The sequence below is a fragment of the Nerophis lumbriciformis genome, linkage group LG21 (genome assembly GCF_033978685.3).
Source record: "Nerophis lumbriciformis linkage group LG21, RoL_Nlum_v2.1, whole genome shotgun sequence".
NCBI lineage: Eukaryota > Metazoa > Chordata > Actinopteri > Syngnathiformes > Syngnathidae > Nerophis > Nerophis lumbriciformis.
Window position 1 is genome coordinate 4384618 of NC_084568.2, and position 14259 is coordinate 4398876.

General features: G+C 45.1%; 1 protein-coding gene across 2 annotated transcripts in view; it reads left to right on the forward strand.

The window, feature by feature from the left end:
• myo1g (myosin IG) overlaps window positions 1-14259 on the forward strand; it is a 213946-nt gene that overhangs the window by 51574 nt on the left and 148113 nt on the right. For both annotated transcript variants that reach the window (XM_061983202.1, XM_061983203.1), the window contains 4 exons: window positions 4115-4260; window positions 4335-4449; window positions 4531-4701; window positions 9096-9166. In XM_061983202.1, the coding sequence (XP_061839186.1) occupies window positions 4115-4260; window positions 4335-4449; window positions 4531-4701; window positions 9096-9166 (503 nt within the window). The remainder of the gene's footprint in view (window positions 1-4114; window positions 4261-4334; window positions 4450-4530; window positions 4702-9095; window positions 9167-14259) is intronic.

The following is a 14259-nucleotide window of genomic DNA, read 5'->3' on the forward strand; positions in this document are numbered from 1 at the left end:
CCATAGTGGATCTAACATAATAGTGAGAGTCCAGTCCATAGTGGATCCAACATAATAGTGTGAGAGTCCAGTCCATAGTGGATCTAACATAATAGTGAGAGTCCAGTCCATAGTGGATCTAACATAATAGTGAGAGTCCAGTCCATAGTGGATCTAACATAATAGTGTGAGAGTCCAGTCCATAGTGGATCTAACATAATAGTGTGAGAGTCCAGTCCATAGTGGATCTAACATAATAGTGTGAGAGTCCAGTCCATAGTGGATCTAACATAATAGTGTGAGAGTCCAGTCCATAGTGGAGCTAACATAATAGTGAGAGTCCAGTCCATAGTGGATCTAAGATAATAGTGAGAGTCCAGTCCATAGTGGATCCAACATAATAGTGTGAGAGTCCAGTCCATAGTGGATCTAACATAATAGTGAGAGTCCAGTCCATAGTGGATCTAACATAATAGTGAGAGTCCAGTCCATAGTGGATCTAACATAATAGTGTGAGAGTCCAGTCCATAGTGGATCTAACATAATAGTGTGAGAGTCCAGTCCATAGTGGATCTAACATAATAGTGTGAGAGTCCAGTCCATAGTGGAGCTAACATAATAGTGAGAGTCCAGTCCATAGTGGATCTAACATAATAGTGAGAGTCCAGTCCATAGTGGATCCAACATAATAGTGTGAGAGTCCAGTCCATAGTGGATCTAACATAATAGTGAGAGTCCAGTCCATAGTGGATCCAACATAATAGTAAGAGTCCAGTCCATTGTGGGGCCAGCAGGACACCATCCCGAGCGGAGACGGGTCAGCAGCGCAGAGATGTTCCCAGCCGATGCACAGGCGAGCGGTCCACCCCGGGTCCCGACTCTGGACAGCCAGCACTTCATCCATGGCCACCGGACGTAACGAACGCATGAATAATGATCTCAGCGTCGCTAGTGGATAAAATAGAACGAATTTTAGCGATATTACGGAGATGAAAGAAGGCCGTTTTAGTAACACTCTTAATGTGTGATTCAAACGAGAGAGTTGGGTGGAAGATAATACCCAGATTCTTTACTGAGTCGCCTTGTGTAATTGTTTGGTTGTCAAATGTTAAGGTGGTATTATTAAATAAATGTCGGTGTTTAGCAGGACCGATAATCAGCATTTCCGTTTTCTTGGCGTTGAGTTGCAAGAAGTTAGCGGACATCCATTGTTTAATTTCATTAAGACACGCCTCCAGCTGACTACAATCCGGCGTGTTGGTCAGCTTTAGTGGCATGTAGAGTTGGGTGTCATCAGCATAGCAATGAAAGCTAACACCGTATTTGCGTATGATGTCGCCTAGCGGCAGCATGTAATTACTAAGGAGTGCAGGGCCAAGAACCGAACCCTGAGGAACTCCGCACGTTACCTTAACATAGTCCGAGGTCACATTATTATGGGAGACGCACTGCATCCTGTCAGTAAGATAAGAGTTAAACCACGACAAAGCTAAGTCTGACATACCAATACGTGTTTTGATACGCTCTAATAAAATATTATGATCGACGGTATGGAAAGCAGCGCTAAGATCAAGAAGCAGCAACATAGATGACGCATCAGAATCCATCGTTAGCAGTAGATCATTAGTCATTTTTGCGAGGGCTGTCTCCGTAGAGTGATTTGCCCTGAAACCGGATTGAAAAGGTTCACAGAGATTGTTAGACACTAAGTGTTCATTTAGAATCAGAATCAGAATCAGAATCAGCTTTATTGTCATTACGCAAGGTAACGAGATTGAGGCCATTCCATACAGTGCGATGTGTGCATGCTAGAAAAACAATGTGCAAATATATAAAAATATAAAAAATGTAGAAGTGCAATGAATATGGTGTGAAATGAATATATACATGAAAAAAAAACAGGGTGGTTGGTGGAATGGGTTATTGCACCGAAGAGAAGGCAGTTATGAGGGACAATGGGGCAGTCCGTTCAGGATGGTTATGGCCCTGGGGAAGAAGCTGTTCTTTAGCCTGTTTGTTTTGGTTTTAATGCACCTGTAGCGCTTCCCAGAGGGCAGCAGGTGGAACAGGTCAGAGCCAGGGTGGGTGCTGTCCTTGATGATGGCACTGGCTCTGTTGAGGCAGCGGGAGGTGTAGATGTCCGTCAGAGAGGGGAGAGGGCGGCCGATGATCTTCTGAGCCGTCTTGACCACTCTTTGCAGCCTCTCCCTGTCTGCTGCAGTGCAGCTGCCGTACCATACCGTAATACAGTAGGTCAGCAGGCTCTCGATGGACGAGCGGTAGAAGGTCAGCAGCAGGTCAGGCTTCAGGTTGTACTTCCCGAGGACTCTAAGGAAGTGTAGCCGCTGCTGAGCCTTCTTGATGATTGATGTGGTGTTGACTGTCCAGGAGAAGTCATTAGAGATGTGGACTCCAAGGTACCTGAAGGTGTGGACCCTCTCTACACGCTCGCCGTTGATGTAGAGGGGGGGCAGGGTCGGTGCTGCTCCTCCTGAAGTCGACGATGATCTCTCTGGTCTTGCTGGTGTTGAGAGCGAGGTTGTTCTCCGAAGACCAGGCCGTCAGCTTCAGGACCTCCTCTCTGTAGGCAGCCTCGTCACCCCTGGAGATGAGCCCGACCACTGTGGTATCGTCGGCAAACTTGACGGTAAGGTTGTCACTGTGGGCCGGACTGCAGTCATGGGTGTAACGGCAGTAGAGGAGGGGGCTCAGCACACAGCCCTGTGGGGAGCCGATGCTCAGCGTGCGGGAGGATGAGAGGTGCGGGCCAAGTCTCACATTCTGGGGTCGGTCCGTTAGGAAGTCCCTTATCCAGGCGTTTGTGAGAGGGGGGAGGCCAAGAGTGTCCAGTTTATTGCAGAGTCTGTCCGGGATTATTGTATTGAAGGCAGAGCTATAGTCCACAGAGAGCATCCGGATGTAGCTCTGCTGCTGCTCCAGGTGGTTCAGAGCAGAGTGGAGAGCAACAGCGATGGCGTCCTCTGTGGACCTGTTCGCCCGGTATGCGAACTGGTGGGGGTCGAAGTCTGGAGGGATATGGTCCTTGATGTGCTGGAGAACAAGTCGCTGCTGTGCGACAATTTTTTCGAGGATTTTCCTTGTCTGTATGCACATGTGTCATGTGAGCAAGTTTTAATGTTGTAAACGTGATGTTTTATGTATTTGTTTACTGTTTTTAATGTAACCTTGCTGCTGCCCTCTTCTTGGCCAGGTCTCCCTTGGAAAAGAGATCTTTGATCTCAATGGGATTTTACCTGGTTAAATAAAGGCTAATAATAATAATACAACAATTTATCCATCCATCCATCCATCCATCTTCTTCCGCTTATCCGAGGTCGGGTCGCGGGGGCAGCAGCTTAAGCAGGGAAGCCCAGACTTCCCTCTCACCAGCCACTTCGTCCAGCTCCTCCCGGGGGATCCCGAGGCGTTCCCAGGCCAGCCGGGAGAGATAGTCTACCCAGCGTGTCCTGGGTCTTCCCCGTGGCCTCCTACCGGTCGGACGTGCCCGAAACACCTTCCTAGGGAGGCGTTCGGGTGGCATCCTGACCAGATGCCCGAACCACCTCATCTGGCTCCTCTCGATGTGGAGGAGCAGCGGCTTTACTTTGAGCTCCCCCCGAATGACAGAGCTTCTCACCCTATCTCTAAGGGAGAGCCCCAAACTCGGCGGAGGAAACTCATTTCGGCCGCTTGTACCCGTGATCTTGTCCTTTCGGTCATGACCCAAAGCTCATGACCATAGGTGAGGATGGGAACGTAGATCGACCGGTAAATCGAGAGCTTTGCCTTCCGGCTCAGCTCCTTCTTCACCACAACGGATCGATACAGCGTCCGCATTACTGAAGACGCCGCACCGATCCGCCTGTCGATCTCACGATCCACTCTTCCCCCACTCGTGAACAAGACTCCGAGGTACTTGAACTCCTCCACAACAATTTATATAATTTAATAATGAAATCCAGAGGCAAATTCACACATTATTCACTGTTACAAGCGGCCCTCTGACGGCAGCCATAACTGCTACGTGGCCCTCAATGAAAACCAGTTTGACATAAGTAACTTCAGTCATATATTCGGGCTAATACTGTAACGTATTTGTTTACCAAGTGCACCAATGTCCGTCCTGTCAACACAGGCGCTGTATGAGAGACTTTTTGGGTGGATTGTAGGCCGCATCAACAGCGTCATTGAGGTCAAAGACTACAACCCAGTGCTTCATGGGAAAAACACAGTCATCGGCGTGCTGGACATCTACGGATTTGAGATCTTTGACAACAACAGGTTGGAGTCGTGTCACTCTCTCTTTGATTATTAAACCCACAATATGTGATTGTAATTCTTTTCATCCATGTCAGCTTCGAGCAATTCTGCATCAACTACTGCAACGAGAAGCTGCAGCAACTTTTCATCGAGCTGATCCTCCAACAGGAACAGAGCGAATACAACCGAGAGGGCATCCAGTGGCAACATGTGCGACACAAAGCCATAACAAGCCAGCGTGTTTAGTCCAGGATGATGCTTCAAAAATATCATTGTGTCGTCCGTGCACAGATCGAATACTTCAACAACCAGATTATTGTGGACCTGGTGGAGCAGCCGCACAAAGGAATCATTTCCATTCTGGATGAAGCTTGTCTTAGTGTCGGGAAAGTCACAGACACAATGTTCCTGGACAGCATGGACATCAAACTGGCCAAACACCCCCACTACATGTCCCGCAAGGTGAGAGAGCCCAATTTGAGTCTTTATGATACCGATACCCATCATGCATAGGCCAATACCATTGCTAATACCACATATTAGCTGTCATTTTTCATTATTCGTGAGTACTCTTGTCATCCATCCATAGTAGCATCGCTAACCCAACAAGGGACTCCTCCCAATAGCTCCACCCACTCGGCAGATGACTTTATGAATTTCTTTAATAAGAAAATTGAACTCATTAGAAAGGAGATTAAAGACAACGCATCCCAGCTACAACTGGGTTCTATTAACACAGATACAACTGTATCTACGACGGATACTGCAATACAAAATAGTCTCTCTCTTTTTGATGAAATAACATTAGAGGAACTATTACGGCGTGTAAGTGGGATAAAACAAACAACATGTTTACTTGACCCACTTCCTGGGAAACTTATCAAGGAGCTTTTTGTATTATTAGGACCATCAGTGCTAAATATTATAAACTTATCACTTTCTTCTGGCACTGTTCCCCTAGCATTCAAGAAAGCGGTTATTCATCCTCTGCTCAAAAGACCTAACCTTGATCCTGACCTCATGGTAAACTACCGACCGGTGTCCCACCTTCCCTTTATTTCGAAAATCCTCGAAAAAATTGTCGCACAGCAGCTAAATGAACACTTAGTGTCTAACAATCTCTGTGAACCTTTTCAATCCGGTTTCAGGGCAAATCACTCTACGGAGACAGCCCTCGCAAAAATGACTAATGATCTACTGCTAACGATGGATTCTGTTGCGTCATCTATGTTGCTGCTTCTTGATCTTAGCGCTGCTTTCGATACCGTCGATCATAATATTTTATTAGAGCGTATCAAAACACGTATTGGTATGTCAGACTTAGCTTTGTCGTGGTTTAACTCTTATCTTACTGACAGGATGCAACGCGTCTCCCATAATAATGTGACCTCGGACTATTATGTTGGATCCACTATGGACTGGACTCTCACAATATTATGTCAGACCCACTCGACATCCATTGCATTCGGTCTCCCCTAGAGGGGGGGGGGTTACCCACATATGCGGTCCTCTCCAAGGTTTCTCATAGTCATTCACATCGACGTCCCACTGGGGTGAGTTTTTCCTTGCCCTTATGTGGGCTTTGTACCGAGGATGTCGTTGTGGCTTGTGCAGCCCTTTGAGACACTTGTGATTTAGGGCTATATAAATAAACATTGATTGATTGATTGATCCATACATCCATTTCCTACCGCTTGTCCCTTTCGTGGTCGCGGGGGGGTGCTGGAGCCTATCTCTTGACAGTTTAACCATATCTTTTGAGTATTAAACTCTGAGACTGGTTTATGAGGATGTTGACCACGTTGGGGTCATCAGTTGGACTTGTCAACTTTAATGGTGCATATTGAAGTACCGTATTTTTCGGAGTATAAGTCGCACCAGAGTATAAGTCGCACGGTGTCGTTTTGGCATTTACAGTAATACACCGAAAAATCTACAGTTTTGGATTTGTGGTAAAAACAAACAGAAAACTGGCAGCTCAGGTGCCAAAATATTACTGTAAAATTACAGTTTTTTTTTATTTATAGTAAAAAAAAATAATTAAATTTTACAGTAAAATTCTGGCAACTGAGCTGCCTTTTTTTTTTTTTTTTTTTTTTTTTTACCATAAAAACAGCAGTACTGTTTTTCCATTTACAGTAATATACACTACATTTTGAGGTGAAATTATGGCAACTTACCATATTTTTTTTACATTCCATCCATCCATCTTCTTCCGCTTATCCGAGGTCGGGTCGCGGGGGCAGCAGCCTAAGCAGGGAAGCCCAGACTTTCCTCTCCCCAGCCACTTCGTCCAGCTCCTCCCGGGGGATCCCGAGGCGTTCCCAGGCCAGCCGGGAGACATAGTCTTCCCAGCGTGTCCTGGGTCTTCCCCGTGGCCTCCTACCGGTCGGACGTGCCCGAAACACCTTCCTAGGGAGGCGTTCGGGTGGCATCCTGACCAGATGCCCGAACCACCTCATTTGGCTCCTCTCGATGTGGAGGAGCAGCGGCTTTACTTTGAGCTCCCCCCGAATGACAGAGCTTCTCACCCTATCTGTAAGGGAGAGCCCCGCCACTCGGCGGAGGAAACTCATTTCGGCCGCTTGTACCCGTGATCTTGTCCTTTCGGTCATGACCCAAAGCTCATGACCATAGGTGAGGATGGGAACGTAGATCGACCGGTAAATCGAGAGCTTTGCCTTCCGGCTCAGCTCCTTCTTCACCACAACGGATCGATACAGCGTCCGCATTACTGAAGACGCCGCACCGATCCGCCTGTCGATCTCACCATCCACTCTTCCCCCACTCGTGAACAAGACTCCGAGGTACTTGAACTCCTCCACTTGGGGCAAAATCTCCTCCCCAACCCGGAGATGGCACTCCACCCTTTTCCGGGCGAGAACCATGGACTCGGACTTGGAGGTGCTGATTCTCATCCCAGTCGCTTCACACTCGGCTGCGAACCGATCCAGTGAGAGCTGAAGATCCTGGCCAGATGAAGCCATCAGGACCACATCATCTGCAAAAAGCAGAGACCTAATCCTGCAGCCACCAAACCAGATCCCCTCAACGCCTTGACTGCGCCTAGAAATTCTGTCCATAAAAGTTATGAACAGAATCGGTGACAAAGGGCAGCCTTGGCGGAGTCCAACCCTCACTGGAAACGTGTCCGACTTACTGCCGGCAATGCGGACCAAGCTCTGGCACTGATCATACAGGGAGCGGACTGCCACAATCAGACAGTCCGATACCCCATACTCTCTGAGCACTCCCCACAGGACTTCCCGAGGGACACGGTCGAATGCCTTCTCCAAGTCCACAAAACACATGTAGGCTGGTTGGGCAAACTCCCATGCACCCTCAAGGACCCTGCCGAGAGTATAGAGCTGGTCCACAGTTCCACGACCAGGACGAAAACCACACTGTTCCTCCTGAATCCGAGGTTGGACTATCCGGCGTAGCCTCCTCTCCAGTACACCTGAATAGACCTTACTTTTTACATTGTAGTTTAAAAAAAAATCACATTAAAAAACTGTTATAATAGTCTTCACTGTTAGAAGCGGCCCTCCTGGGGCCAAACATAACTGCGATGTGGCCCTCAGGGAAAACGACTTTGACACTCATGACGTCCTGCAGGCCAAATTAAGGACGCCGGCGGGCCATAGATTGGACACCAGTGCACTAAACTAATACAAAAAACATGACTGTTGGATGTAAATGCTAAAAATGCAGCAGGTTCTTCTGTTCATAACTTTTATGGACAGAATTTCTAGGCGCAGTCAAGGCGTTGAGGGGATCTGGTTTGGTGGCTGCAGGATTAGGTCTCTGCTATTTGCAGATGATGTGGTCCTGATGGCTTCATCTGGCCAAGATCTTCAGCTCTCGCTGGATCGGTTCGCAGCCGAGTGTGAAGCGACTGGGATGGGAATCAGCACCTCCAAGTCCGAGTCCATGGTTCTCTCCCGGAAAAGGGTGGAGTGCCATCTCCGGGTTGGGGAGGAGATCTTGCCCCAAGTGGAGGAGTTCAAGTACCTCGGAGTCTTGTTCACGAGTGGGGGAAGAGTGGATTGTGAGATCGACAGGCGGCGTCTTCAGTAATGCGGACGCTGTATCGATCCGTTGTGGTGAAGAAGGAGCTGAGCCGGAAGGCAAAGCTCTCGATTTACCGGTCGATCTACGTTCCCATCCTCACCTATGGTCATGAGCTTTGGGTCATGACCGAAAGGACAAGATCACGGGTACAAGCGGCCGAAATGAGTTTCCTCCGCCGGGTGGCGGGGCTCTCCCTTAGAGATAGGGTGAGAAGCTCTGTCATCCGGGAGGAGCTCAAAGTAAAGCCGCTGCTCCTCCACATCGAGAGGAGCCAGATGAGGTGGTTCGGGCATCTGGTCAGAATGCCACCCGAACGCCTCCCTAGGAAGGTGTTTCGGGCACGTCCGACCGGTAGGAGGCCACGGGGAAGACCCAGGACACGCTGGGAAGACTATCTCTCCCGGCTGGCCTGGGAACGCCTCGGGATCCCCCGGGAGGAGCTGGACGAAGTGGCTGGGGAGAGGGAAGTCTGGGCTTCCCTGCTTAGGCTGCTGCCCCCGCGACCCGACCTCGGATAAGCGGAAGAAGATGGATGGATGGATGGATGGCAGCAGGCAAATATTGCAAAGAATCCTGCATATGATAGATACAGTTTGTATTATCAGTAATTAGGGGAAATTGCAAAACAAACAAAAGCAAAAAGCAAAAAACAAAAAAGTTAGCAATAACTTACAAAAACTGAGTTTCTGCCAGAAGAGAGCAGAGTTTCTTCCGTTTGCAGGTTTGTTGAAAGCGACATCTGTGTATGATTTTACTCCACTTTTGCATTTTGACTTCTCCAGCTCAGCCCCACCGACAAAACCATGGACTTCCAGAAGCACTTCCGAATCCTCCACTACGCCGGAGATGTCACGTGAGTTAGCCACGTTAAGTCTCTAACCTCCGTGTGCTGTCTGTCTGTCATTCTCTGCATGTTTTGGGCCGGGGGGTTCAGAAGTGTAATCCAAAATGATCCTATTAAGAGGTCAGTTTAGGACGTTTGTTGCATTAAAATAATACATTCCAGTGGTGTTGATAATTAACTGCTTGGGAGTGTGAGTTTAAACACATCTTCTGTGTTTGACACTAAAGGCAACAATATGTTGTTTTTTTAAAATTATATACAAAACTCAAAACCAGTGAAGTTGGCACATTGGAAGTCTAGTCTAGTACCTGCACTCTTTTACTATGAAGCCACTCAGTTGTAACACGTGGCTTGGCATTGTCTTGCTGAAATAAGCAGGGGCGTTGCTTTGATGGCAACATATGTTGCCTTAAAACCTGTATGTACCTTTCAGCATTAATGGCGCCTTCACAGATGTGTAAGTTACCCATGCCTTGGGCACTAATACACCCCCATACCATCACACATGCTGGCTTTTGAACTTTGCGCCTAGAACAATCCGGATGGTTCTTTACCTCTTTGGTCTGGAGGACACAACATCTACAGCAGGGGTGCTCATTACGTCGATCGCGAGCTACCGGTCGATCTCGGAGGGTGTGTCAGTCGATCACCAGCCAGGCATTAAAAAAAATAGTCCTAAAAATGAGCGATCATAAATCTTCACTATGACGTCACTTTCGTCACTTGATTGACATTCACGGCACCCGAGGGTCTTCTGAGATGACGCTGGCTGCTGCCAGCTCATTAAAATGACCGACTGGAAGGGGAGAAACACTTTATTTCAACAGACTGTGGCGCCGTACCTGTCGTCAAAACTCCAAAGACCGACTGCACAGTTGCGCTAACAAAACAAGAGTCTCAGAAAGCTGGCGTGCACAAGCTAGCAAGCTACGGAGTTTGCCGACAATGTATTTCTTGTAAAGTGTATACAAAGGAGTACGGAAGCTGGACAAATAAGATGCCAAAAACCAACCACTTTCATGTGGTATTGGACAGAAAGGAGGACTTTTTTTCTCCTCCATTCGAAAATGCGGACATTATCCGCACCACTGTCTGATTCCTATCAATGCAAGTCATCAGAATCAGGTAATACACCAACTTATATTCTTGTCTTCATGAAAGAAAGGAATCTATATGTGTTAAACATGCTTGTATTATCTTTAAACACCTTAACTTGTTAACAATATTAACTATATGTGTTAAACATGCTTGCATTATCTTTAAACACCTTTAACTTATTAACAATATTAACTATGTGTTAAACATGCTTGTATTATCATTAAACACCTTAACTTGTTAACAATATTAACTATATGTGTTAAACATGCTTGCATTATCTTTAAACACCTTTAACTTATTAACAATATTAACTATGTGTTAAACATGCTTGTATTATCATTAAACACCTTTAACTTGTTAACAATATTAACTATATGTATTAAACATGCTTGTATTATCATTAAACACCTTTAATTTATTAACTATATGTATTAAACATTCTTGCATTATCATTAAACACCTTTAATTTATTAACAAAAACATATATTTCATAAATAAGTAAATATAAATGATATATATGAATGAGGTAGATCCCCACGACTTGATCAATTGAAAAGTAGCTCGCCTGCAGAAAAAGTGTGAGCACCCCTGATCTACAGTTTCCAAAAACAATTTGAAATGTGGTCTCGTCAAACCACAGAACACTTTCCCACTTTGCATCAGTCCATACTGAGGGAACTCTCCTGAAGGAATCAACAAAAGTACTATATATCTATTTATCTATCTATCTTAGATGAGCTCGGGCCCAGTTAGCCAGTTCTGATGTGTGTTTTCAGTTTGGTGAGTTTTGAAGCATGTTAAGGGGGTCAAATTACAGCTCAAAGAGGCAAAAGTGACAGTTTTTAGTACTTTTTTTGTCTTGAAGGGGGAATTGCCAACTTCCTGTTGATTTTAGCCCGAGGATGTACTATTATGAAATATAGGTCTGAGTCAGACCTACATAGAGGTTTTTGTTTCATGTCTCTCCGACCTTCCTAGTGGGAGTTACAGGCAGTCTAGTTGTTTTTTTTCCTAGGGGGCGCTAGAGCGTAATTTTGAGTTTTGGGGTTCGTTTTTTTAATAAAAGGCAATTTTCGCAGGTCCTGATGTGTGGGTCAAATATGGTGAGTTTTGAAGCATGTTAAGTGGGTCAAATTACAGCTCAAAGAGGCGGTCGGTATAATAATAATAAAGAATTAAAGCTGCAAGCAGCATTCGTCGGGCCCGCGTATTTGGCAGGTGCTAGTCCTAAGTGTCCCAATACTTTTGTCCAGTGGTAGTCATAAGTGTCCTAAAACTTTTGTCTACTTTTAGTCCGAATTGTCCCAATACTTTTGTCTAGTGTACCTACCTTGTCTGCATAGTGTGGGCATGCTGGTGCTTCTTGCTTTTAAGCAGCCATCTTAAAAAAACAGCAGTGCAGCAGCATCAGCGCAGCGGATCTTTGAAGGGTCATAAAATCAAAACCGGAGCACTTATAAAAACTCTTTCGATAACTTTTAATCAGAAGGGTTCAGTCACTCTCCTGTGTTAGTTTGAAGCCGAAACGACAAACACGCTCAGAGGAGATAATGTTTGAAGAAAGGTGACCGGTTTTTACAAAGATGTTGTTTAGAAGGGGGAATAGCAAACTTCCTGTTGATTTTTGCTGGGGGTTGTCAATTTATGAAATGTAGGTCTAAGTGAGACCTACATAGAGGTTTTTGTTTCATGTCTCTCCGACCTTCCCAGTGGGAGTTACAGGCAGTTTTGTCATTATTTTCTTCCGAGGAGCAGTATTTTCTCCGTTTTATTCAAAAATTGCTGTAGAGCGCAATTTTGAGATTTGGGGTTAGGTTTTTTCATTAGATCGCAATCTTAGCCAGTCGTGATGTGTGTGTTCAGTTTGGTGAGTTTTGAAGCATGTTAAGGGGGACAAATTACAGCTCAAAGAGGCAAAAGTGACTGATTTTACTAAAATTTAGTGTTGAAGGGGGAATAGCAAACTTCCTGTAGATCTTTGGCCGAGGAAATAAATTAATAAAATGTAAGTCTAAGTGAGACCTACATAGAGGTTTTTGTTTCATGTCTCTACGACATTCGTACTGGGAGTTAGAAAAAGTTTACTTTGTAGGGGGCGCTAGAGCGCAATTTTGATTTTTGGGTTTTGGTTTTTTCACCAAAGAGTTTTGTTCGAGTTTATTTTTGTGTGCGTCACATTTGGTGAGTTTTGAAGCATGTTAAGGGGGTCAAATTACAGCTCAAAGAGGCAAAAGTGACTGATTTTACTAAAATTTAGTGTTGAAGGGGGAATAGCAAACTTCCTGTAGATTTTTGGCCGAGGAAATAAATTAATAAAATGTAAGTCTAAGTGAGACCTACATAGAGGTTTTTGTTTCATGTCTCTACGACATTCGTACTGGGAGTTAGAAAAAGTTTACTTTGTAGGGGGCGCTAGAGCGCAATTTAGATTTTTGGGTTTTGGTTTTTTCACCAAAGAGTTTTGTTCGAGTTTATTTTTGTGTGCGTCAAATTTGGTGAGTTTTGAATCATGTTAAGAGGGTCAAAGTACCGCGCAAAGCTGCGGAATAAGAAAGAATAATAATTAAAGCTGCAAGCAGCATTGGTCGGGCCCGCGTATTTGGCAGGTGCTAGTCGTAAGTGTCCCAATACTTTTGTCTACTTTTAGTCTGAAGTGTCCCAAGAGTTTTGTCTAGTGTACCTACCTTGTCTGCATTGTGTGGGCATGTTGGTTATTCCTGCTTTTGAGCAGCCATCTTAAAAAAACAGCACCGCAGCAGCATCAGCGCAGCCGGTCTTTGAAGGGTCATAAAATCAAAACCGGAGCAGGTATTAAAAATCCCATCTATACTTTTAATCACAAGGGTTTTATCTCTCACCTGTGTTAGTTTGAAGGCGAAACGACAAACGCGCTCAGAGGAGATATATTTTGAAGAAAGGTGACCGGTTTTTCCAACAATTTTGTTTTGAAGGGGGAATAGCAAACTTCCTGTTGATTTTTGCTGGGGGTTGTCAATTTATGAAATGTAGGTCTAAGTGAGACCTACATAGAGGTTTTTGTTTCATGTCTCTCCGATCTTCCCAGTGTGAGTTACAGGCAGTTTTGTAATTTTTTTCATCCGAGGAGCAGTTTTTTGTGCGTTTTATTAAAAAATTGCTGTAGAGCACAATTTTTAGATTTGGGGTTAGGTTTTTTCATTAGATCACAGTTTTAGCCAGTCCTGATGTGTGTGTTAAGTTCGGTGAGTTTTGAAGCATGTTAAGGGGGTCAAATTACAGCTCAAAGAGGCAAAAGTGACTGTTTTTAGTACTTTTTTGTCTTGAAGGGGGAATTGCCAACTTCCTGTTGATTTCAGCCCGAGAATGCACCATTATGAAAGTTAGGTCTGAGTCAGACCTACATAGAGGATTTTGTTTCATGTCTTTCCGACCTTCCTAGTGGGAGTTACAGGCAGTCTAGTTTTTTTTCCCCTAGGGGGCGCTAGCGCGTAATTTTGAGTTTTGCTGGGGGTTGTCAATATATGAAATGTAGGTCTAAGTGAGACCTACATAGAGGTTTTTGTTTCATGTCTCTCCGATCTTCCCAGTGTGAGTTACAGGCAGTTTTGTAATTTTTTTCATCCGAGGAGCAGTTTTTTGTGCGTTTTATTAAAAAATTGCTGTAGAGCACAATTTTTAGATTTGGGGTTAGGTTTTTTTCATTAGATCACAGTTTTAGCCAGTCCTGATGTGTGTGTTAAGTTCGGTGAGTTTTGAAGCATGTTAAGGGGGTCAAATTACAGCTCAAAGAGGCAAAAGTGACTGTTTTTAGTACTTTTTGTGTCTTGAAGGGGGAATTGCCAACTTCCTGTTGATTTTAGCCCGAGAATGTACCATTATGAAAGTTAGGTCTGAGTCAGACCTACATAGAGGATTTCATGTCTTTCCGACCTTCCTAGTGGGAGTTACAGGCAGTCTAGAGTTTTTTTTCCCTAGGGGGCGCTAGAGCGCAATTTTGATTTTTGCAGTTTGTTTTTTTTATTAAA